This window comes from Euwallacea fornicatus, chromosome 9, assembly GCF_040115645.1.
Source record: "Euwallacea fornicatus isolate EFF26 chromosome 9, ASM4011564v1, whole genome shotgun sequence".
NCBI classification, from domain to species: Eukaryota; Metazoa; Arthropoda; class Insecta; order Coleoptera; family Curculionidae; genus Euwallacea; species Euwallacea fornicatus.
The window spans coordinates 5,213,614-5,238,933 of NC_089549.1; the positions used below are offsets into that span (position 1 = coordinate 5,213,614).

The 25,320-nt window shown below is 39.0% G+C and overlaps 1 protein-coding gene across 2 annotated transcripts; it reads right to left on the bottom strand.

Moving 5' to 3' along the window:
• On the bottom strand, window positions 1–23,885 carry Shrm (Shroom). Of its 2 annotated transcripts, none has more exons than XM_066285872.1 (14): window positions 23,565–23,885; window positions 16,138–16,407; window positions 15,191–15,391; window positions 14,353–14,962; window positions 13,842–14,163; window positions 13,116–13,483; window positions 12,586–12,913; window positions 10,263–10,538; window positions 8,731–8,895; window positions 4,180–5,270; window positions 3,656–3,833; window positions 3,209–3,371; window positions 2,666–2,932; window positions 1–2,080 (listed from the first exon to the last, which is right to left on the bottom strand). In XM_066285872.1, exons 2-14 carry the CDS (start codon window positions 16,303–16,305, stop codon window positions 1,820–1,822), a joined length of 4,398 nt encoding a protein of 1,465 aa, XP_066141969.1. In that variant the 5' UTR covers window positions 16,306–16,407; window positions 23,565–23,885; the 3' UTR covers window positions 1–1,819. The 2 variants fall into 2 exon arrangements, with proteins under 2 accessions (XP_066141969.1, XP_066141968.1); XM_066285871.1 differs by having other exon boundaries at window positions 23,539–23,885.
• Window positions 23,886–25,320: the final 1,435 nt, after the last annotated feature.

Sequence of the window (25,320 nt, forward strand, 5' to 3'; positions counted from 1 at the left end):
TTCGTATTAAAAAAAGCATTTTATTATATTTGCAAATATTTAAAAAATGACACAGTTAAAATATGTAATAATAATTATCATAATTTATTATAAATAAAAAATAGGTAAAAGCTATATGCACGTATGTAGGTCAAATAGCTACTTATATTAAAAAAATCACAATAGAGAACCTTAGAAATAGCTTTCATGAACATGTAGCACCTTAGTAGCGTTTTCCTTAGCAACAATTAATTACAAAAGAAGTTTCCATTATAATCTCAAAATATATTATGCGTTGCACCCTATTGCAACTCCAACAACTGCAATAACGAATCTGTAGATGATTTTATGAGTTCGTGATTTATTGCATCTAACTTGTCTTAGTCTCGAGATGGACCACAGTGACAACGACTTCAAATGATTGACAGTCAAAAACAGAGAAATGACCGTTAGTGGGTCGTCATGGGAGCATGGTATAAATGACAAACGTGACGAGCTCCATTAACAGAAAACGTAAATTTGACAATTACAATGTTTTCCAAATCAATGGAAAACTTTCAGTTGACATGACAGTTACGTTATCACAAGTGCGCCCATAGGGACCAGCCACGAATGCACGCCTATGACGTGTTTGTTATCCTCCGTTGTCGGGATTGGGGAGTCTTGTCAGAGCTATGTAAGAACAAAGTTTCTGACTTCGACTTTTACTGACGGTGGTGTTGTCAAAAATCCCTGAATATCCAGGATAGCGAACACGTTCCGAAATCCTGAATAATTTCTTCCCCAGTGAAAAGAAAATCGAACAGGATTACGAGAGGGTGGTCGAAGCAACCCCAATCAGTATTACTTTTAAATTGACACCGTCATATCCGTTTGACAAAAACAGTATGAGGTTATTCCGTGTTTTGGGCGTGTATGACTCATCAGGAAGCTCATACTTCAGAAATAATGTAAATTCGTTCATCTAAAATTTAATTCATGTTTGACGCGGCAAAACTGTTTTTAAATTCATACTAAAGTCGATAAGGGTAATTCATCTAGAATATTTTCAAATAAGTTAGGCGCACTTGCGATTGCGCACTTCCGCGGCACTGATGGTACTGAAGATTGATCTTCGACTTCTTAAAATAGAAAAGTCGAAGATCGAATTCCAAGAAAAAACGGAGCACCTTGTACCGGCGATTGATCTTCAACTTACTTATTTCGTATGGAACATCCTATACATCTGTAGGTTGTATATGAGTAAGTACCATCAAAGAGACTTTTGAGGGATTTATGTATATGAAAGTAGGTCCGTAAAGGTTTCGTTTCTGAGATGTAGAGTGTTTAAAGTTGAAAAAATCGTTTTTTTTTTCAATTAATCGCTTTCACCCATGAGTAGTATCCACCTAGCACCAAGTTATAGCGATACGGAGGAGCGTAAGCAGGCCTCAGAGTTCCTATGTCCATTATTGAATAGTTTTGTCTCTCTGCGAACTTTTTTTCTTACAGGAAGAGCGCTGGACTTGCCACTTTTCAATTTTGTGTAAAAATTTTGGCCTGAGGCAATGCTCAGCGAGCATTTATCCGATTGAGGTGGCGACCTGCTTGTTGTGGTGATTTTTTCCTTGGTTACGATGGCCACCAATGGGTCTCAACTTTTAGCCAAATTTTCTATCATTGTGATATGTTTAAAAAACGAGTCATATGTATATATATAAGGGTTTATAACATAGGTATAGTCTGTTCCATGTAAAATGTCAAAGTTGACAAGCCAGTACATCCAGAAGGGCCTTCGGATATAACGTAAAAATGGCTCCTTGAATGCGAGTAACGAAGATAAAGTATCCTCACACGAAGATCAATCAGTTACTATCAAAGTGTCTCGTAGAGCTGCCAGCTGTTCCTCTCCGAGTTTAATCTTGTCCTGAATCTCTTTTGAATCCATTATGAGTTTTGCTTTCATATTAATGAAGTGATCGTAATCTGCGTATTCCTCCGTGGAAAGATACTTATATAGTATATTTGATACATTAACGCTGCGTTTGTCAATGGATTCCTTCAGGTTCTTTGCTTCTTCGAGCTGATCCTGAAGTTTGTTCCACTTAGATTCTAGGATGCTCTGAAAAAAAAAGTTTATTATCAGATGTATGTACTCCCAGCACTAAGAAGTATTCGTTAAAAAACGACGCCAGCACCGGCGCTCAGTTCGCCACATGCTTATACGCCGACTGGTGAATGCTCGCGAACCCCCTACATATAGGAAGAAACAGATAGCCTTGAAAGTGAATGCGCATGTGGCAAAGTCGGTCACATTAGTCACGTGAGAAAGAATTGGTCATCGGAAGGACGAAGTGATGCACCCAGGTGGCGTTCGTGGCGGCCTTAACGCACCAGTCCAAACAAGGAGATCTTGATAGTATTAATCAGGACGGATGGAAAAAAGTAAGATTCAACTGGCGGAAGACTTTAAAGGGTGTGAATCCTGTGAAGGATGGAGGTGAAGGTGGGACGTGTGATGTAATCCTCACCGATTGCACCGTTTGTGACGAGTAACGTCCTTTGAGCTTTCTACTTGGGTTATGTTTTAATTCATAAGCCATAATCAACAGTTGTGCAACTGTTAGAAATTTGCTACTTCAAACGGGAAGCAACGTCATTTCTAACCGCTATCTTCGTTGACTATTGTTAAATATTCGTGCTTTACCTTTTCTGGATGGTCATCTTCTATATTCATAAGGGCATTTTCAGCTCTAGCGAGTCTCCCGCTCAATCCCAGTAGTAGACTAGTAATTTTGCCGACTTCTTCAACGTGCAGCCGAAATTTGTACACTTCTTGTGGACTGGCCACCTGATTGATGGAGTTTCCTACGGTCACTCCTAATTCATCATTAACTTTACACTCTTCTGAAACGATCAGGGCTTCGCCTCGAAGCACATCAAGCTTTCGGCCCAGACGCTTTACCAATTCCTCCTGGAAGAGAAAATTTAATAAGATAAAAGCTGTAATCAAGTCATAGCTAATGGAGACTGTGACACAAAGTGAACGTTTCTGGTAGGTACTTTTCGATGCATTTGAGTTATAAAGGATCGCAAAAGCCTATAAGGGACTTCGAAATGGACCCTCCATTACACAGGTTTTAATTTTCAAGAATGTTCGTTTTTTTTTTAATTTCCTACCACCACATTTTTTAGGTCCAATATAGTTTTTTCGGTTCTTTTTTCCTACTTCTGTCCATTTTTTCCTTACCTTCTGCCGATGCAAATCTTTGGTATCTTTAACTCCATTGGTTTGATTCATATCCTGATTGAACATTGTCAGGAATTTGGCTTTCGGTTCCGACGTGGTAAAATACATTGACGAGCATGGTAACGGATTGCCTGCGTCATGGGCAGATGTGGTCGGTGGTAAACTAGAAACAATTATCTTTATTAGCATTATTGACAAATCATTATACACAGTGATTCGCGTAGCTTGCTCGCTCACTACCGGGTGGTACCTGCAATTTGACGATTTTTTATGCAAAAATGTTCAATATTGGCTCGAATAAAATTGCGAACTGTCCCGACTTAGAAAACCAGTGGCGGATCTTTGAATAAATGAACCTTGGGACGGAGCATCGAACTGCCAAGCACACATACAAACATCACTATCTTTAGAGAGAACTGAAAATGGTCCTCTCATCGTGACATGTACCTTAATTTGTTGTCCAATATATCTACGTCCGCTGAAGGTCCAGTAGCGGAGGATCCACCATCATCCTTTTTGGGTGTGTTATCGGAGGTTGAAAATATTGCTCGCGGCCTTAGGGAGGCGTCTACTTTGAATAAATCCTGGACATATTCACGAGGTTTCTTGTGGTCAGGTTTAGGAACTGAAACGAAAAGAGACACCACAATCATTTAAAATTAATTAAGGTCTTATCGTGTCCGGAAAGATAATGAAATCGGCGGTCGATCAAGGGGTTAGTGCGCGACAGCGATCTGTAGTTCCGCCACTGACTAAAATTTACTTTATAAGTTTCCTACGGCTCTTTCACCGGTTAGTTAATCAAGGGTTAAAGTTAATCAGTTGAAACACAGATATACGAAACACCTCAGTAATTGACAGACACTCTTTGTCAGGCTGGACCGAGGGTTACTTGACATAAAGTTTAGCAGGACATTGAGAACCTTGCCCTAAGGAAAATGTAGTTAATTGTATCAACCGAATCGACTCACCTAAAAGTGTTTTCAGTATACTGGTTGTAGGTAATTGGCTAACGAAATCCTGAGAAAGCTTTTCGTAGTCAACCTCCTCATCAACATCCTTCCTTGAAGGCGAAGGAGCTGTCGGAAGTTCATCCTTCTCCGTTTGAGAGGACGCATCGTTAGTAGCAGAATTAATCCTTAAAACTACTTCAGTTTTTTGGACTAAAAGTCCTTCGATATCTGAGGAACCGTTAACAGCCATTTTTGACCCAGAAGAAGATACTGATCCTGAAATATCATTATCACTTTCTAAAGGAACTGGAGTAGAGATTTGATTAGCAGGCGACGATAGATAACTTTTGGTTAATGGAGACGAACACAACGTTGTCGAGGTAAATTTATGAGTGGACTCTTTGATTGGAGACGGATTCGTTTCCATTACGGGAGACTTCATGGAAGTTACAGTATTAACACTACGACATTGCTGACCATTAAAAGCCTTATTCTGAGATTCTGAAATCGACGAAGTATTCCTCAGACTGGCAAGAGAGGAGGTAGTACTAATAGAGCTCTGCAGGGACGTAGTCAAAGATAAGTCCATCGTGCGCGCAGGACTCGATCTTTGGATTGCACTTTTTAAGGAAGACTGAGATGAATTAATTTTTAGGGGGGGCGGAGGTGACTTAAATTTAGAATTGAATTTATTCTCCTCGAAAGACGAAAGTTTTAATTTCACAGGGAGCTCGTGCGGACTTAATGAAGACCTCGGCTTCATCTTCGCATTAGCGGGTAACACGTCAGGAAGCACCGTAGGGCGCAACACCCAATTATTTACAACATCACTATCACAGTTGCTATCATTACAATTTACGAGGTCCTTAGGAGAGGTTCTCTTCGAACTGTTGTTTAAAACTGCATTATTATTCATTTTCCACCCATCTTTAATTTGGCGCCTTTGGGGCCATATCGTCTCTCTACTCTTAGCGTTCCCACCATCGTTCAATACTTGAGAGGGATCGAAGTGGTCGCTGGGAGAGAGTGCACGTTTGTAAGTTCCTGTTTCGGAAGAGATTCCGTCCTTTTCAGTTCTAGTCGTCAAATACGAGCCTTTCGAACGATTTCTGAAATAAATAAAAACATTAAATAAAACCCGCCAGAGAAATATCATTTAATTAAAGGGACGTGAGGGGGGAAATAGTGAGTCACGTCCTGATCCATGCTTTTTGTCCAGACTATAGAGCACGAGCGGTCGTAATCGTGCAAATTACGTCACTTTTTTGTCATTTTTAAGCAGAAATAACGTGAAAATTAGGTTCGTCGGAACATGACAGACTGATTGTCTCAAGTCTTCAGCACGTAAACATGATGTCACATTTGACTTTTCGAAAACCGACTCTATTTCCGACGTACGAGCTCCCACGTATGACGAAAAAATGACGTTAATATCACATAATTTTACGACTCTTTTTGCAACGTTATTTTTCCATTAAATGACGCCTGGATACTAGCAAGAATAAGAGGTGACGTTGCATACATGATGTCCCAAGTAAAAGTGACGTGCGTAGGGATCTTGAAAGCAGTAAAAAATACCGACTTTGACCGTTTGCCATATTAACACACATTTTCGTACAGGGTGATTCGTTAACAATGGCAAATGTGACCACCGAAGATACCTCATGTCAATTGGTGACCGCTGGCGCGATCGTGCATTATCCGGATATTAATAATTTCAGATATCCAAAGTATTGAATGGAGTACGGAATTACGGATGGAAATGAAGGCTCTTTTTCCATTATTTTGAAAATATCGAGAGTTCAAAACATTCTTGCAGATTGCTTCGGAAAAGCTGCAATTTCCGGTTGTACATAGAGGGCGCCATGTGTGACCGACTTACCGCCATCTACCGTTACTAATGACTTTCTTATCAATAGTTCTAACGTAAAATTTGATTCAAAACTTGAAATATCGTGTCGTCTTGATATCTCAATTCGCTTGCGAAAAAAATTGATTTAAGGTTTAGATACGAGAAGTTAAATGCGAACCAGATCAAACAGCATCTAGAAGAAGACAGAAAAAATCTCATTATTATCATTAAATATAATTTTCTTCTCCATCGAAGCCTATGAATAATGAATAGTTCTAACAAACGAATTTTTATTTTTTGATTGTTTTCCTTGCAGTAAAAACTACACCCTGTATTTCCGGCAAGAGCGCACTTATTTATTGCACTTGTTACTTGTTGCATTTATTGCTCATTGCACTTAGTAATTAGCACTTACTTAATTTTGAACTTGAGACAAAAAATTTCAATATGACTGTTTGAATTATTGTTCCTATGCATGACTAACGTATAACGACACTCTCTGGTTATAACCAGCGTACCGATATTTTGGGGCAGACTGAATCATGAGAAATATTCAAATACTCGCACACCTATAATAAACCGACATAAACTTTCATGTGTCTACAAGTTATTTATAAGACTCCGCCAAATCCGCGACTATAGTGCGACTATTCATAGTTGAATTACGTGTAAAACTGAACGATGATCTTGATATTTCATATTGGAATCTCATCACAGCCAAATGGATCACTTGTTTCGTACACAGCATCTTGTGTTCACACTTTCCATCGAACGACAAACGCAAATATAAGGCAACTATAACAAATTTATACAGGATGTTTCGGTCCGAACGGCGTCCTTTCAAAGGGACAGTAAAAAATTTCCGATAATTTCGAAATATTTGAAAAAACACATTTTTTTTTTTAATGCAGAGTGTCAAAGTTTCCTGATTTTTCTTTTTGGCTTTTTTTCCAGCTGTTCAAGTTTTTGAGATATTTGATTATTGGAAATTGGAAGAGCGCGTTTTGATTTTGAAAAAACACACTTGAAAGCCCCAAATTGCGCAGCTTTGACGCAATTTAACGCAGATTCTGCGGATGCAATAAACGTAAAGTTGCAATAAACTTGCCTAAATTGAACGAAAATTAAATCCGAAACATAAAAAAAAAGCGCGTCTTGAATGATGACGTCAACGGTGACGTTCCATTTGCGTTTGGGACAACCATGAATAAAACCACAACGGAGGTGGTGACCACGTGACCAAATTCTCTACTACGTCACCAGATAAGTAATGACCTGTAACGATACCCCCTCCCAACCTGATATTTACCTGTTTTAGAAAAATGGTTGAAAACGTATTTAAAAAATAATTATTGAATGGTGGGCAGTTCTAAAAGACCAAAATAGCCCATTTGGGGCGCGTTGGTCGCGTGCGTACGCCACGACTGTCAATATATACAGAGTCGTCCAACGAAAACTTGACACTCTTAATCTCGAAAAATAATGACTTTTGTGAACAGTTTTTGAGAGGAGGGACGAATTATTATGTAAAATTCAACCCCCGAACTTCGCCCTTATGCGCGTTACAGCGATCCTTTCAAAACATTTTAGTGACACGAGGGGCATGTGACAACTCAAATTCAAATTCAAATACATATTCAGTGGTGCAATGCGACTCAAAATCCATGAATTAGTTTTTGAAAAAAGTAGCTAAAAATTTCATTAAAAGTTAATACAAACTCAGTTAATTAGTACCTAAACAATATGCAAAACTTGCCTGTTAATAGCGTTTTGATTTGTTTTCGATTTTGGGCCTGCAATATTTGGTTATTTTCATTTATTTATGTATTATTTTTTATTATTTTTCATTTTTTCAAGCAAAGACAGTTTGTAAGCACAAAATCGTAAACAGATCAATTTTCTATGAACAAATTTCATTTTTTAGTGATTTTTAATGTGGCAGTTAATTTGTAGTCAGTGCAAGATTTGTTTTCTCTCTTTTCAAATTCAAATTCAATTTCAACAGCTCTTAAAATACTCAATTAAGTTTTTTTTCTTGATTTTGAATTGATTTGAAGTAAATAAACCTTGCACTGATCAAATATTAATAAAGCGTTTGTGTAATTTGTTTCGGTTCTCTTTGGAACAAAAACTATAAAAATCGGTCATCATAAACATTGGGAAACGTCGTACACTTCACGTGTAAATAAAATAATGGAGATATCCCAAGTGTACGCCACTGTTGTATCGGAAATCTGAATATATGCAAATAAGGGGCCTTTCACTACCTCTCCGCGTGTTAAAATTCAAAAGCCCAATTTGAGTTTTTACTGGAAATATTGAAACAAAACGTTTTTTTTCTATGCACCCTGTTTTTTTTTGAAAACAAGGCATTTGCGGTTATTTATTTACTAAACATTTTTTACTTGAAATGCATCCAGGATTGCGTCATTAAATTTTCTACAGAAAACACTCTGTATATAGGAAATATCTATTGGTGAAATAGATTAAAAGTAAAAGTTATCAATTTCCAGAGGATAAAGGCTGCAAATGCCAATTTTCTTTTCACCCCCCTCACCCAAAAAAAATTTTTTTGCTCCTTTTGGACAGCCGGTCCAGTAAAAGCATCTAAAATTTTAATGAATTAAAACATTTGGACGCCGAAATCGGACTTAAAATTTAATGGTCAAAGAATGTTTCTACCTCGGTACTTAATGACTAAATCTCTGATTACTCACTGTAAGGGAAGACGGCCCTCTCCCACAACCTCCTTTGGAGGCGATAATCTAGTGCGGTGCTCATGGGTCATCTCTCCCCTCATACTTCGATAGATACGGAGCTGCCTCGGTTGCAGTGGCGGAGGCAAATCATCTTTTGAAGTTTTGCCGGATAACACCTTCATTCTATTGAACAAGAACAGAGCGTAACATACACAAACACGCGTTAAATCGACTCGCTATATGCAGAATGTGTGTGAGACGCAACGTGTAGATATATTCGCTCAAATATCCATTAAATATTATTTATTTTAATTCGAGAAATTTAGGAATTTCTTGCGTTTCCTAAAATTCATCTCTCTGCTTGAGGGTCTCGTACTGAATGTCCCAAATCCGGCATTCGATTTGCATTCGTGCTCTCAAAAATATTAAAGAAAAAGCAAATTTACCATAAATACACTGCGTGACACAGAAAAGACAACACGCCGTAAAAGTGTTTTTATTTAAATGATTTTTGGTATGTATATTGATTACGCTAAAACGAATACTTTATTACAAAATTTAACAAATTTAATTGTTAAAAACCAAAAAAAAAACTAAATAATTTGTCAGTCCTCCGCGGTGTCTCATACGTTCTTGTACACGTCTAGGCATGGATCTAATGAGGTGGTTAAGGTCTTCTTGGGGGATCTCATTGCAGGCTATCTGGACAGCATGACGTTGCGCTTCTAAGGTTTGTGGGGGATGGGGTAAATTATGCACCCTTCTAACCACAATGTCCTACACACGTTCAATCGGTGACAAGTCTGGAGGACGAGGTGGCCAAGCAAGCAAATTTATTGCATTTCGTTGAAACAAATCCATAATCACTCTAGCCACATGTGGTCGTGCTGTGTCAGTAAGCAAAAACTAATACCAAACATATATCAAAGTCCGGTTTTCTGATTGTTTATTTTTTTATTACTATACACAAAAGAAGATTGTAAGTGTTAGCGTCCGAATATTTTAGGAAGTCACTGTACAACAATAATTTATATTTTGCAGTCATTTTGTTTATATTTTAATAATTAATAAATATGACTGAAAATTTCATTTTTCTTTGCGTTCCCATAAACAAACATGCATACCAAAAATCATTTAAGTAAAACCATTTTCACGGAATGTTTTCTTTTTTATGTCACGCAGTATGTCTGATGATTGAAGACGCCATGGCGATTTTCTTACAGCAAGAACTTGTACATGCCGCTTTTGCAAGAGCCTGAGCCAACCTGAATTAACCTGATTAACCTGAACTAATCTGGTTAACCTGAACTAATCTGGAACAAAAAATCGACGTCTAAGATTATTATTACCTCAAAATCCGGACCACTTTGGTGGTGATACATATGAAAATTCAATTTATTAAATGAAATTGTTCTCCAACTCTACAAGAAAGCTCGTGGAAAATGCATAAGAAAGCACTGCATGCTAGAAGTCGGATGTGGGTCACCCTGTACATCAACCCTTTTTTTAATTATATTTCCGACAGCTATAGATTTGTTTCGGTTTCTTACCCTATATTAGACGAGAATCCACTATATTCTCTAGGAATACCCAGCGATTGGCTTTTCTTCCTTTGCATTTCTTGCAATAGTAGCGGATTTGGCTTAATTCTGACTTGCTGTATAATATGTTCTGATGGTTTCGTTTTAATTAATGAGTAAGGAATTGACCTCTCGGGAATACCAATATTTTGATTAAGAATAACATTTTTAAATGAATTAGATGACTTTTGGACTTGAGGTTCTGGTATTTGCTTCCTTGTTGAAATAATCGAGTCTTTTTGATTACTGAAACAAAAATGATTAAATAGTCGATGAACTAAGGTAAGCGGAAAAGCGCATATTACTGTATGTTCAAGAGCTTTATGGATCACAAGTATTGAGATAAATGTATTGGGACTTATAGTGATACACGTTGGCCTGCCTGATCCCCAGATCTGACTTCGCTGGACTTTTTCCCATGGGACTGCCATCAGAAAGTTTAATCGTCCATTTCACACAAAACGCGAAGTGTTGGCGACTGGAATGATAGACATTTGAAACTCATTGCATTTGATGCAGGTTTCAGTGGACTTCATTTAAGAAGGCCTAAATTGAGGTCATTATAAATAGCTAATTGTTTCTTCCCACGACCAGCTGCGAAAATATCCATAATATCCGCTGACATGTTTTTCTCAATTAGGCAAAATGTCTCCCTACCAGCATTACCAAGTCAACAATTACGACAGTGAGAAACGAGCATGAGCTCCAATGCACAAACAAGAATCTGAGCTAATGAGCTCTCTAACGTACAAATGTGATCTAAAGCAGAGCGACTAGAATCGGATGTCGGCTCTATAACATCCAGTACATCATCACGACCAAGCTTCCACTCAGTAGTTAGCAGAAGCTCGAACGACTGAGTTGTTTGTAGAATTAAGTGCGTATTGAAATTGGCAATTCCAACAGGTGATTAATGTCAGCAATTGATTATTCACTTTTACTTTAATGTTGAGGTACCCATCCCCGACGAAGAACAGACTGGCGCTGGCTTTGGAGCTGTGAGCAAGAACAACTTCACCTTTGGAGAACAGTCGAGGACACCGCCAAAATAACAGCGATCATATATTTTTTACAATCCTCAGTGCGTTCGAAAAAGGGGTCAACTTTGGGTTCCTCGCAATCCCCCCTCCCCCCCCCCCCCCCAAACTTATTGGATACTCCATTTGGAGTTGTTGAAGGTCCTTGTGTTTCCAGTCTGCGTAAAACTACCAAATAAGTTTCTATTGCACTCGATGAACAATTTGGATTTAGACCTAAACACAGGACGAAAACGTCACTGTTATTCCTTGACTTGACGGAGGCTTTCGATATGGCAAAGCACGCTGGCGTAACTTACAAATTGGCCATCATCCCTAATGTGCCCCTTGCAGTCACCTGCATTTTTTTCTGAATTACAGGGTGTTACTAAGCCAACGTATACCTTTTACCTCCCACAACCGGCATGTGCCGAAGCGAACCCTCTCAGCAGAAATTACACCCTCTAACAAATCAAATTTTTCTCCAGCAGCAAACTTCTTTTGCTTTGATCTGTCGTTCAACGGTCTCTGGCAGACGCTGCACTAAAGTCGGGCATGACCCAGATTTTCCAGAATCGCTTCCTGAGGGGCGTATTATCGGTCAACCTTCATATCAGAATTCAGGATTGGTAGGACTACACTCAACCTGAACGGATCACTCCAAATATCGATCTTACATCTGATGCTTTCAGAGAAATGATCCTCGCAGATCTAGCTTTGCCGGGGATCAATCTCAAATTAAGTTTAATGCTTAGTACAGAGTCGTACTCGGCCCACCGCACCGTTTGCTCGATGGTGATTTCCAACCGCCGCTTTAGGAATATGACGATATGGCACTCGTTTTGTAGCGTTAACATCTCAGTAAAGGTTTTGATTGATTCATTGCTTGATTGCTTAAGCGTTGGGCTTCCGATGTGACGTCACCAAATTCCTTTAACATCTGAACAATTGTTTTTGTTTTTTTTTTCATTGGTCGTGGGAAAAATACTGTACACAACTCACTAAAAAGTCTCTTAATACACGCGCGTGATTGGCGCCCTCGTGCGCAACATTTCACGCTCGTGCATTAAGAGCTACTTTCTTCCCTTATTATGCAATATATCATTAAATCACTCATTGTTTAGCGTCAAATTGCGCAAATTTTCTGTAATTTAATCGACTTCGTACATCCCTACATTCTTCCAGAATCCCATGCTGTTAATGCTCATTACACTGTTACTATTCGGCTTAATTTATTAATGATTACCGCTTCCAAGCACCACTCCAATACAACTCACCTTTCTGTAATATCTCCTTGGAACCCGGAGCCACATTCCGGTGGAGGTGGTGGCAATGGATCGTCATTATCGAATACCTCATCCTCCAGCACAGCAGGAGGCGACGGGGGAGGCAGATCTGGACTAGGCACTCTCTGATCATTGAACAAATCAGGAAATACGGTCCTTAAATTCGGATTTTTGGGTGGACGGTCGGGAGGTTTCCTCGAGGCGTAGTCATCGATTGATATTGATGATCCGATGATAACTGGGCCAAGTAAGTCCGCTGACTTGAGGCTGCTGCAAGAGTTACTACTGTGCTGGTACCCCAGCGAGGATCTTCCGTTTTCTGGATGAAGAAAAGCCGATCGATAATCAATGTGCAGGACAAAAAATTAAGAAAAAATAAATAAATAAATACATGAGAAACTATCTCAAAAACTGTTGGAGCTAGAGGTCAAATTCCTCTGTATGCCAATAATTAAGACTCACCCTGCATAAGTCTATTGGATGTATACGGAGAGATTTAAGTTTTTCACATTGATACGCACCTTTATACTCAGCAATGTGTAAATCAGCGGATGAGACCAAACTGTTCCTCCTAGAGTTTCTTGCAGAATAGCTGTTGATAGATGAAGCTCTTCTTAAAGAGTGCGCCACTTTAATCTTGAGAGGAGCCCCCTTTGAGCTAGTCTGCTGGCTCGGAAGCTGCGGTTCCGAGCCATACTGTACTTTACTATAATCGCCGTTCTGCTGGTGCCTTTCATAAAACGATAAAAGGGCCTTCTTTTGTATTGCCTTAAGCGTAGGGTCAGGAACTCGGTGCTTCTTGTGAGGATCTAAATATGAGTATTTTTGTTTTTCAAACTCGATCGCCCGACTTGCCACGGAAATCGGAGTTTGCAACGAGAGCGACAATCTGAAAAAAGACAATTTTGCATAGTGATTAGAAGAAATTCTTATTAGGATAGGTTTACAGGGAGACTGCTTTTCAAATTTAACCGTAGTGATCTCCACTATGAAGTTCGCTAAACTATGGAATGTAAGTTTGATTAAATATTAGGGTACGGTAAATTCTTTACTTCCACACGTGTGGTAAAGTTTTACCGCACTCATTTGAATTTAAAAAAATTTCTCCACCGAAACTTATCTTTCATCTGTGACAGTTTTATGGTGGGTTCACAAATCTCCCTATATAATATTCATGATATACAACTTTAGGTAGAGCTTAATACTAAGATATTTAACTGAGCTTTAATGAACGAAAGTCTACTCACCTATTTTTCGAACTATTATTTATTCTATTATTGCTAATATTAGATTCATGCTCTCCTACAGCATCTTGGTCCAGAGACGTTTCCACAGGGAACAATTTCAATTTGTTCACAGAACTCCTGGGGCCTTCCTTTCTATGTTTGGCCTTTTTGTCCTCGTGTGAGTTCTGGACAAAGCCGCTCATGTACAGGACACTTTCCGAACGATGCCTCTGCGGAGTCTGAACCCGGGCACTATGGACAATCAATTGCTGGGATGACGCATTTGATTGATCAGCAAGATATGTGCAGGAACTATTTGCAACTGACACGTCACTCATCGAACCTGAAAGCCCAAAAATATTTTCATCTCCGATTTGATTAACTCAATAACCTAAATTTTTTTATTGCTTAATTTTTATTTTTGTTTTATTATTATTTATTTTTATTTTGTTTTAATTTTCTTTTAGTTCTGTATTATTATTTCGTTGAGCGTTTTCATAACTTTTACGGACACGCTTCAAGTAAGACTTACCGTGCCATTTAAGGGTGTCGCTCGAAGATGCACTTCCAGAACTCGTAGTTACGACACTGTCCCGGCCCTCCCGCCTGGAAGACGATTCTTCCCCCCACGTTGCAGAGGAAGGTTGTTGAGAAACTAAAGCATGACTATCACGCCTCAGTCTATCCAGAAATGGCGTTGAAGTCGAGTCAGTGCTTGAAACATAACTGTGATATCCCTCGCTTTGAGCATACGAAACTTGCTTTTGATGGTGAATATGCGTGATCATTCCGTCTTCATTGTTATCATACATTGAACTGTATGCCGATTCTTCCTGAGTTTTGTTATACTCCATAAGCTCTTCTAGTCCCTTTTCCGTTAATCTGTTTGCAGAATGTTCAAATCGAAACCGCAAATCCTCATGATAAGCGTTTGTGTAATCTTCCATCTCTTTATGGGCAGGCGAGCGCTTCGAATAGTCTCTTTCAGGCGGTGATGGTAAGTTGTAGTCAATGCTTCCTGTTAATTGAGCATCATGTTCAACATTCGCAATGTAGAGGCGATTGGGAATATTTTCGTTGTGATGTGCCTCAAATGTCTCTGCGGGGATTTTTTCACAGCGTTCCATCACAGTTTTTAGTTTCTAGAAGCAAAGCGACCGTTAAGATGTTAGTTCGATTTTTCAGAACACGAATAATGAGAAAAAACTTGTCAAAATTGTAAATTATCTGAAAGGGGGCCATGAGTAAATTGAAGATATCAGAGATCTTTAGAAGATCTCAAAAAGATTTAGTAGGTCTCGAACGACTTTGAATCTGACGTTTGGTCCCTTTGTGGGTTCTTTCTCTCGAAAAATGTTTGTTTTGTTTACCTGTTGAGTATATTGTGAGTGTTGCCTTTTCATATACGGTCGAGTGTATGTAACCACCTTTTCCTTCGGGTAACTGGTATTATCTGTCCAAGATTTGGATCTGGTGGAATATCCTCCGGTGGTGGGGCGCGGGGAGGTCTCACTAGCTGCAGGTACAGGCCAGGAGGGGAACTTCTCGTGTCCGGGTCCGTACTTGATGTACTGAAACAATAGACCGATATAAAATGGTTTAAAAACATTTTTAACGTAACGTTGGAAAAGAAATTCTTGACAATGGTGAATGCCAATTGTAATATAAAAATTCGGTTTCATGAAAATTCGTTTATGGCTCCACCTATGGAGTGGCAGATGGGACGACAGCGCCATCTACCGGAATGCGTCTTCAACGAACACAGTGGTGAATGCCAATTGCCATATAGTAGTTCAGTTTACCGTAAATGTACCGTAAGCTTTTTGGACCTCCGGACACTGTGTCTGGTCAAGTAAAGGCGATCGCCCACGCCTTTTCAACAAGAAAATCGGCGGCTCCGTTACGCTCCAAGCTTCTGTTGTGACCAAATATCCATACCAGAAACAACCGGTTGCTTTTTCCGAAACTAAGCAATGGTGGATCCCCCAAAAATATTTGAAAAATTAAGCAGGCAACGCTATTTCTTTTTGTTACTAAATAAATGGAACATCTCTGTTCATATTTTTTAATTCGTGTTAAAATACTTTACTTATTAACCCAATTTCATGGCGGAAGTAAGCATGTAGCGCGGTATCGGCTGGCCGCCGGCAATGGCCTCAAGTCTTTTAACGAAGAGCTCCAAGTTTTCGCGCACCGGTAAGTGGCTTTGAATTGCTGAAATTAGCTGGAATTTCGGTCAACAGCCGTCTGGTCGCCCCATTGGCAACATGGCCATTTATCATTTTTAGATATACATTTTACATTTCTGAGGCATTACCTTGAGACTTGATGAATCTCTAACTGGAGGTTCTGGAGGCGACGAATTGGCATCTCTATCCCCGTTAGTAGACGATACTGTCCTTCTGGAGAGCGGGCTCAGAAACACTGCTGAATAACTTTGTTGGCTGCTAGTCTGATCCAAATTCGGTGCAGACCCAGATGACATAATTCCGAAACGAATTTATAGAGGACGATGGTATGAAGAACCTCCTCGAAGCGCGTAATGCTTAAAAGGGCCATTTGCTTTTTCGCATGGTCGCCCTTTAACCTGCAACAACATTGATTAGTGTACAGTTTCAATAGGAACGGAACCATTGATATCGAAGTGGTGGGGAAGAAAGGGGGCTATGGCAAAAAGTACGCAACCCATCATGGATTCTTCGGCCGTTAAATGTTTGACGCGATGGAAATCTTCAATGATGTATAGGGCATTTTCAAAAATTTTCTGGCTTTTGTGTTTAATTTGGGAGGGCCACAATTAAACAGAGTAAATTGTGTCTGAGAGCCAGTTGATTTGCTTGTAGGATCAGTAACGTAAACTGATTTACATTGAAAAATAAATCAATGCCATGCGAAATTAAATATAAAGAGTGTAATGCGCAACAGTTACATTTGCATTCTTCGTATTCGCACGATTGTGTAAATTAAAAATATAATTTTCCATATTTTATGAAAATTTCGCAAAAGTCGCAATATTTATGTTTATAGGTAAGGCGAAGTAGTATTTGCAATTGCCGGTTTACACGGTGATCGTTATAACAATGCCCACCTTGTAAAACCCACCCCAGACATTCCCGCAAGATGACGGTTATACAAACTCGCTCACATCAGGAGAAAATTGCGTGATATAATGTTTCTTAAGAATCCACTACGAACGTGGTTTTATCTATCATGGACCCTAAAAGCATTAGAGAAAATACGGAAAAACATGAGTTATTCGTCAAACTACACGTTTAAGTTACGGAATAGAAAATTCCTTGAAGAATAGTCGAACGGGCCAACCATTCCGATAGCACGAAATATGATACGAAATATGAGGCCATGCAAATAGAAAATCGAATTTTAGGGCATGGTTTGATCGAATATTCGAATAATTCGAATCAAATCCCAGTCCCAGTACAAGCTCGCCCACAAAATTGGGCAATATGACGTCATCCCACAACGCTTACGAATAATTAGTAGAAAAGCAATAGGTTTGATCGTGAAGCAAACAGCAGTTTAATCTTATTGGTTAATTATGTAACCGTGACGACCATATAAATCGGAGATTGTTAGGTATATCGTTTATTACAATTAGTATTTAATATTCATCTCTTGTAGCGCTGGAAATTACGCTATATTAGCCGATAACGGATACTTTATGGTCACTCTACTTAGAGCAATGTCCTGAATAGAAAATTAATTCTTCCTAAAATCGAGCGGCGAAGCTGCATTACTGGGCAGATAAATCTTTTACGGCACGCGTGCTGTACACTTTCTATCTCGCGCTAATATTTAACCGAATAGGAAAAATGAACAACAAAGTTCATTTATACGCTGTTGCACTCGGTTACTGATTTAACTCCGCCTCTTGTCGTTCGGTCAACTACAATCACCATAAAGTACACTTTTCCGCACTCGTTCGGTAAATAACAATTTTTGTTGCCGGTCACCGATTTAAAAAATTACATGGACGAGGACCTTTGTATAATACTTTCATTTTCTACGGGTTGCGTGCGTAGCGATGAAGGAATGAGCTTATTTCCTGCGGCTTCATCTCAGTATCCATGGCAACAGGACGAATTAAGCAAACGTCGAGCGGTAATTTCGGTGGCGAATATTTCGAATTTTTTTAAGTTCGAAAGCAGCAGATCCCTTTTCCATTATCAGGTACGTGTAATGATGACATTACCGACTTTTTCAACTGCCACCTCAGGTTCGGCCCGTGCGTAAACGACAAACTCGTGACGTATGTGAACACGGCAACCGCACGATCGTGTAAACTAATTCGGACCAAGTGTGGTGCGGATTATCGATATGTTTACATTAGCAAACGCGATTTAAATAACAAGCGATTCGTTAAAGGAGCGTTGAATTTACACGAGATTTGAATTATCGAGATGTAAAGAATTTCTATGAAATCCATCGATTACTTTTCGACATACTTAAAAAAAAAGCGAATTTTGAAATGGAAGTTGGGCACTCTGTAACTTTTTCAATGTCGACTTTTCCAAGAAAGTGTACATGAACTGGTTTACTTATTTTTACGTGTACTATTTGGATTCGAGAGTTTGCCCACATGTTCTGGGACACCCTGTATATGACAAAATCAACAAGTACCAAATGATTCGCAATTTTAGTGTGCGTAAATGGGCATTTACCATTCTCTCAATGCCCGCGCCCGTAATTTACGAAGAACTAAAATATGCGGCGTATGACGCTTTTTTTCTTTCAGGTCGATCTAAGGGTCGCTTAAGAACTTGTATAACTTCATCGACGGTCGTAACCAACAGGGATAATAAAATTCTTAAATGAGCGGGGACTTTTTCCTTTTTCTATTATCATTCGCCTTATTTTGTGTATCGCCAACGACTGTTTACATCATCGAACGTACACATTCCTCACGTTATCGCGCGTTCCGCTTGGTTCTATGGCATGAATTTTGAGTTTACATTAACGCAATATTTTCATTATCGCGTGTTTAGCATCTGCCGTATTTCCAACGTGTTCAGCGGAAGCAAATTAAAAAGATCGAGAAAAAAAACAACCACATAAAAGTAGAGAACATTGACCATGAATAGCGACGAAATTGGGCGGATTAGACAGTCAATGAAGCAGAAAACGAAATTTGGCTTCGAATCGTGGAAAAATTTTAACTTGGAACTGAGACGCGTGGGGTTTCCATTAGAAATAAAAAAAAAAAGTGCGAATTTTGTGTTCACATTAACGCAATATTTCCACCATCGCGTGTTTACGTTACCGAGCATCGGTGGTATTTCTAACGTGTTTTGCGGGGGCAAATTGGAAAGTTCGATAAAAAAATATTCGCTCAAAGATGGAGAACACTGACCAGGAATAATTAGGAAACTGAGCAGGTTGAACACTAAATGAGCAGGGAACGAAGTTCGGTCTTAAATTGCGGAGAAAATTCGATTTGGAATTGAGACGGGCGGGTCTCGATTTAAAAAAAAAGTGCGAATTTTGTGTTTACGTCAACGCAATATTCCCATTATCGCCTGTTTACGTTATCGAGCGTCTGCCGTCCAATAATTTTTTCTCCCTAGTGACTTTTGCGGGACATACCGGTCTATGCCACGAGCACTGCACTCTTAATGATAAGAAAAAGCGATATGAATATGAAATGTTAAACAAATAAAAACCTGGCAAGCCTTTCCTTCTTCTAACATACACCATAATTAGCAGTAATGTATACCTCGCAATACAGTAACAATATGCGCGCTCCTAAAGCAAGAAGCCTTACCGTTATTAACCACTTAAGGACCTATTGAAATTGTGCAAACATTTTTCCAAGCTCTCAGAGATTATCATCCACTGGGAGCAGATGTTTTGTTAATAGGTCTAAAATAGCGAGGTTCACCAGCTGATTTGAGGGAATTAAAATTCAGTTTCCGGTGTCCGAAAAACCATAACTCCTGCAATTGATGGCGATTATTCAATAAATGCCAATTTTATTGTTTCGCATTATCTGGGCCTTCGAAAGCCAAAAGGATATTGTAACATCGAGACAAATAAGGAAATTGTGCTGCTCTTAACTAGGACGGCAGATGTAAAACAATGGATTCTAGCTCGGGTTCTAGGCATCTTGTAATTAAGAAGATATTTAATGTTAAAAGTAAGTGCTTGGCTCAGTCTCATGAGACAAAGACGATAATTTGTCATCCCGGTAGGGCTCATTGTAATTGAAATCATTTTTCTTGTGCCCACGCTGTAGCGATTTTTGGTGTCATCGGAGGTAGAACGAACGTGGTCAAATGGAAAAAGCGGTCAAAAATACAAATTAAATTTGTCCTTGATTTTTTCTTTTATGTTTGCAGGATCGCCGTCTGTTGTGTCCGCATACAGGGTGGTTCATTTAAAATCGGAATACGGGCAGATTCGTCAAACACCCTGTGGCGCGCCTAATGGGGCTTTCGGCCTCTGCAGCGACCTGCCCTGGCGAAACTTTCGCACAGTCCGCCGCTGTTGTTGGTCCACTGCGAAACCTCCCATCGACGCCGCCACTGTGTACCCACCGATAACATTTTAATATGAAATGTATCGTAATTATAGTAACATAAGGTGAACGATCTTTCGGGTATAAAGTAAAAAAACCAATCACCGTGACCATCCTAATTGTTGTGCATTGGCCTGATCACTTTCTAGGTATTTATTTTAATAAATTAAGAAATTGCTCGTTCCACCTAAAGAACTTCGGTCAGCGAGGTGAGCATTGGTATTAAAACTTATTTAAAAAAATCATAGATCGTTTGGTAAATTATTCTTTTTCACATGATTAATTTATTAGCGCTAATTAAAAATAAAAATTTTCTGATTCTGGTGAATTGCCCAGCAGGGAGAGACAATGCTGAACCTTCTTTTTCACCTTCAGCGAAACCACACACTTGCGGAGCGTCATGCGACTTTAGAAAGCCGAAATCACACATGCTAAATCTGCAGTGCAAGCGGGCCTCGCACACGCGTAACGACAATAACTGCTAGAAAACACTGGCCGTGTGTTGTCATCTTCGCTCGATGGTTTCGAACATTGAAATATGTAATTCATCCGTCGATTTTCAGTTTATTCCCGATACGTCGTGGATTGAAAATTCTTTCTTGATTCTGCGAACTTCTTCAGGGTTGCACTCAACGTCCGCGTAACAGCATTGATTTTGATTTTTATTCAAATCAATTGGTTAAAGCCTGTCGAACCGTTGGAGATCCCCGTAAATCGCGATGTGGCAATGGAACGAAATTTTAACCGACCTTTCCATTAAAAATCGTCACCCAATCTTTATGGCCCATTGTTTCTTTTAGGTGGCGGTAAGGTCACACACTGCAAGACTATCTGCCTACAAGAGAAAAATAAAAAAGTACCCAGTTGTCAGTTTTTTTTTTGTTTTCACTTCTTCGTGACGTCACGAATTGAGCACCTGCCTTATCCAGGTACCTGTTTTACGATTGGTCGTAAAACTTTAAAAAGTGTTTTTGACACCCATCTCTACCGGTACCATTTATCGTTTTTAACATCGGATATGTGCAAAGCGACACAATTTAATTGAAATTAACATCGTCCTAACCTGAACTAATTAAGTTGATAATTTCATTCGCAACCGACCAATAGGAGAAGCGTTCGCGATTCGCGTGTGCATTAATCTGACTTTAGCATGCGTTAAAAGAAAACGATTTCCACACAGTGCTGTTGAAACAAAAGCTTGTGTTTACTCAAAATACATTAAACGAGTTCCGAGGCACTCTAGAGCTTCGCTTTTTTTTTTAAATTTCCGTACCCGTTACTTAGTACCTATATAGTTTCCATGAATTGCATGGAGCGTAATTAAAAAATAAAATTACCCGGGAACCTTTACGTCGAAATGCTTTTTTTATTGCGGTGCTCGCTAATAAATGAATGTTTGGTCGTTATGTGCGGCCACAATGAGAGGTAACAGACAACTACCTGCATGAACAAAATGTGAGCACGGCACATTAAAGTTAAATTATTTTTTTAACATTCGGTACATTCGACCAGTTCACAAAATTTTACATGTAGGTACAATGCAATCTCGTGTCATGGGAAAAAAATTAATACGGGCAAGTTTCTCCTAAGCTAAATACCTAAATAATTACTTTTTCGTGTTGCCTTCCCATTTCGTTCTATTGTCGATAACACGTAGGCAGGGACCACTGGTCAGTGGGACTTAAAAATAGCAATCTAATTCCTATTTAATGAATGATTAAGTTCATAACAATAAAATACCATAAGCGTTAGTGTATGTAGGTACCTACTTATTAAATAGTTAGTTTGGCCTTATCTCGCATTTTCAATCCAATGATGCCGTTCCTTATATGGCCTTACGAAGTTTGCATGTATTACCTAAACCGCGGTTTGTATTCGTAATCTATCAGAGGTATAAACTAGAATCGTACGAATTTTTGTGACAAAATGGAAAGGGGTCGATTATCGAGAACAAAGAATCAAATCACGATTACACAGGGTGGCCGTTTCTAGGGCTCCAGCGTATGGATTTCGTTAACCGTGAAAGATGGAAGATCGGTTAAATTGAGGCGGAGTTGTGCAATTTGCATTTCAAGAATAATCCGTTCCAATATTTTTAAACTCGATTAAAATTCAGTTAAATAATTATTAAAAAAAACAAAAATTTTTTTGCCGCTCATTTTTCCTCAGCGCAGTTGGCGAGGTAAGTCGAATTGATTGATACTTCGTCATTGCAACTTTTCCTTTTCTAAAGCGATCCATTAGTTCATCGAAATTCGGCTGAGTTCCGTGCATTTCCTAATTTCTAATACGTTGGCAGACACGTTCGCCAGACCTAGCCCCATCAGATTATTATTTATGGGGAAGTATGCAAGACGGCATTTACAAATCTGTACCCACTGATATTAATGAGCTGCGAAGGAGGATCGTCGCAGCTTTAAGGACCAAAATGAAAGGACGCCTTTAATCGATCCAGAACTTAAGAACGGGCATGAGCTCTAGTACAGAAAGTGGAGGGCGGACGCGAAAAACGATAAGTGTTATGGCACTGCTTTAACTTGTGCGAAGCCTAATTTCAACAATTTGGTGTGCGCTTTTTAACCTATTTGACGATTTCCAATCGATCTCCCAAATTGGACAATTCAATTTTTGAAAGGTTATTTTAGGTGCACGCAAGATTCTCCAAAACCCCACAATCATCTTTCTCCTTCGCTAATAACTGAAATCTCAATGAAATTGGGACACACTGCATGAAAGCCGATGAGGGCCATACATCGGAGGTAAATGTCAACTTTCTTATTTTAAATGGAACACCCCGTCCCGGACCGGGATGACATGAAAAATCGTCCCAAGTCGAGTGATTCGGTAGCATTTCCTTGGAATGACGCATTGAAGGAATTTCGACCAAAAACACGGTGTTTTTGTCCGCCCCGCGGTAATTTCAATTTCCTTATGCAATATATTGGACTTCGACTATCCTTGAAAGGCAGGTAGTCCAAAGGATGGACATTAAGTAACTGAATTTGCTTCGCTTTAAAAAAGTAATTTGAGCCGTTTCAGAGAAACTTCTTTTAAAATTGCCTTTCGGTCTCCGCTAATGGTTCGTTAAAGAGGCGCATGAACTCGAAACAGCCCCATAGGGAAATTGAAAAAAACAACTTTGAGGCACCTATCCACCCACATCAAAAACCTATTAAAAAAAATTACCTTTAAGCATTTCAAAATTTTCGTACATTGTCGAACATATTATCCTTGAGAGCAACAATGGGAGCAACGAAATACCTGCTTGAAACCGAAAGACAAACAGTACCGGTGCTGAACGAGACAAAGAATATGTCACTTCACATGACCATAGTTTCATAATCTGCGACCAAATCGAATCATCCAAATGTTCACAGAAACACTGAACAAAGAACTGTCGCAAAATATCCTGAGTAATAGCACCGATATTTCGTTAAAATGTACACGAACACGACGTAATTCAACAAAATCGAGCCGTAGAACCAAGATTGTGAGGGCACCAGGTTGCGTTGACCTTGGAAGCAAAAGACGCCTTCAGCAATACGAGTACGGCTGGTACCGGCGCACGGTGACGACTGAAGAAAGAACCCACAGATCCGGCGCAGTTACCAAGAAAGAAGAATTCTTCGGCACGGCGAAGGAGATTGTCTTGCTGCAAATGAAGAAATGCCTGCCTACCTGGTTAATGACAATATTGTGAATTTTAATGCTCCGAGAGGAACGAGGCAGAGATGTTCCCTGCATTGAACCAAAAGTCAGCATCAAGCTGCTCTTCAATAAGAGCAATGTAAGAAAAACTTTTGTTTTTTTTTTTTTTTTAATGGCGTAATTGTGAGAAATCAGTGAGTCGCAAGCGCTAACAATATCCCCACAGGCCTATTGCTGCGAAGTTGTTGAGATAATTTCTCACAAGTTTTTTAAGCTTATTTGACAAGGTGATTCAAAATTATTGACACTTCGTCATTGCAGATTTTCCTTTTCTACAACGTCGCAATGGCATATTTGAACTTCGACGTTTCGTTTTTCGACAACCATCATCAACCTTACTTTTCCTTGAACTCTACCTGAAATGTTCACATTTTTGAGTTCATCTTCTGGCAGGACATCTAGAAAGGCCATATGACCAGCTCAAACTTAATTTCTATTCCTTCATAAAAATTTAACTAAACCTAGTGGATTTTATAATTTCTAACATATTAGTTCGCTTCTTCGCCAAATCTATATCCGTTAGATTATTGATGGGGAACTATGAAGGGTCTGATTTAACTGACCTTAACATGCAATGAACCATCACAATCAAAAGTAAAAGGTGAATTAAAAAATCTGAAAATCCAAAATGGCGGCGGTATGAAAAAAGCAATACTGATGATGGTTGTCGAAAATAGAAACGTGGGATTTCGAATATGATAGCCTCACGCTGTGGAAGAGGAAGAGTTGCAATAACGAAGTATTATTCACGTTGAATTAGCTCACCGAATAGCCGAGGAAAAAATTAAAATGACATTTCAAAAAATCAGTTTTTTCCCAATACCTTCGAAAGATCTCCTTGGTTGAGCTTCAACAATAAACACACCATGTATATATACAGGGTGATACATTAACAATAGAATAACGGGCGATGGAAGATGCTAGACTTCAAATGGTAACGATGGGAGAAAATATGCCTTATCCGGAAGTTCATAGTTTCGGATATACTAGGTATTGAAAGTTAAAATTTTATTTCTTTTTTTGGCATTATTCTGAAAATATGTAGGTTAGACGCTTTAAAATTTGAAAATAATATTTTTTTAGGCGAAAAATAAGAAATGTTTTGCAATTTGCGCGTTGCTGATAGAGAGCGTCACTTGTGGTCAATTTTACAGAATTACAATTCATAACTTTATATTCTATATGTCTAACATGAAATTTCATTCAAAATCTGAAATAGCAATCATTTTTTTAATTAATTACCTGTTTTTATTTTCTAGA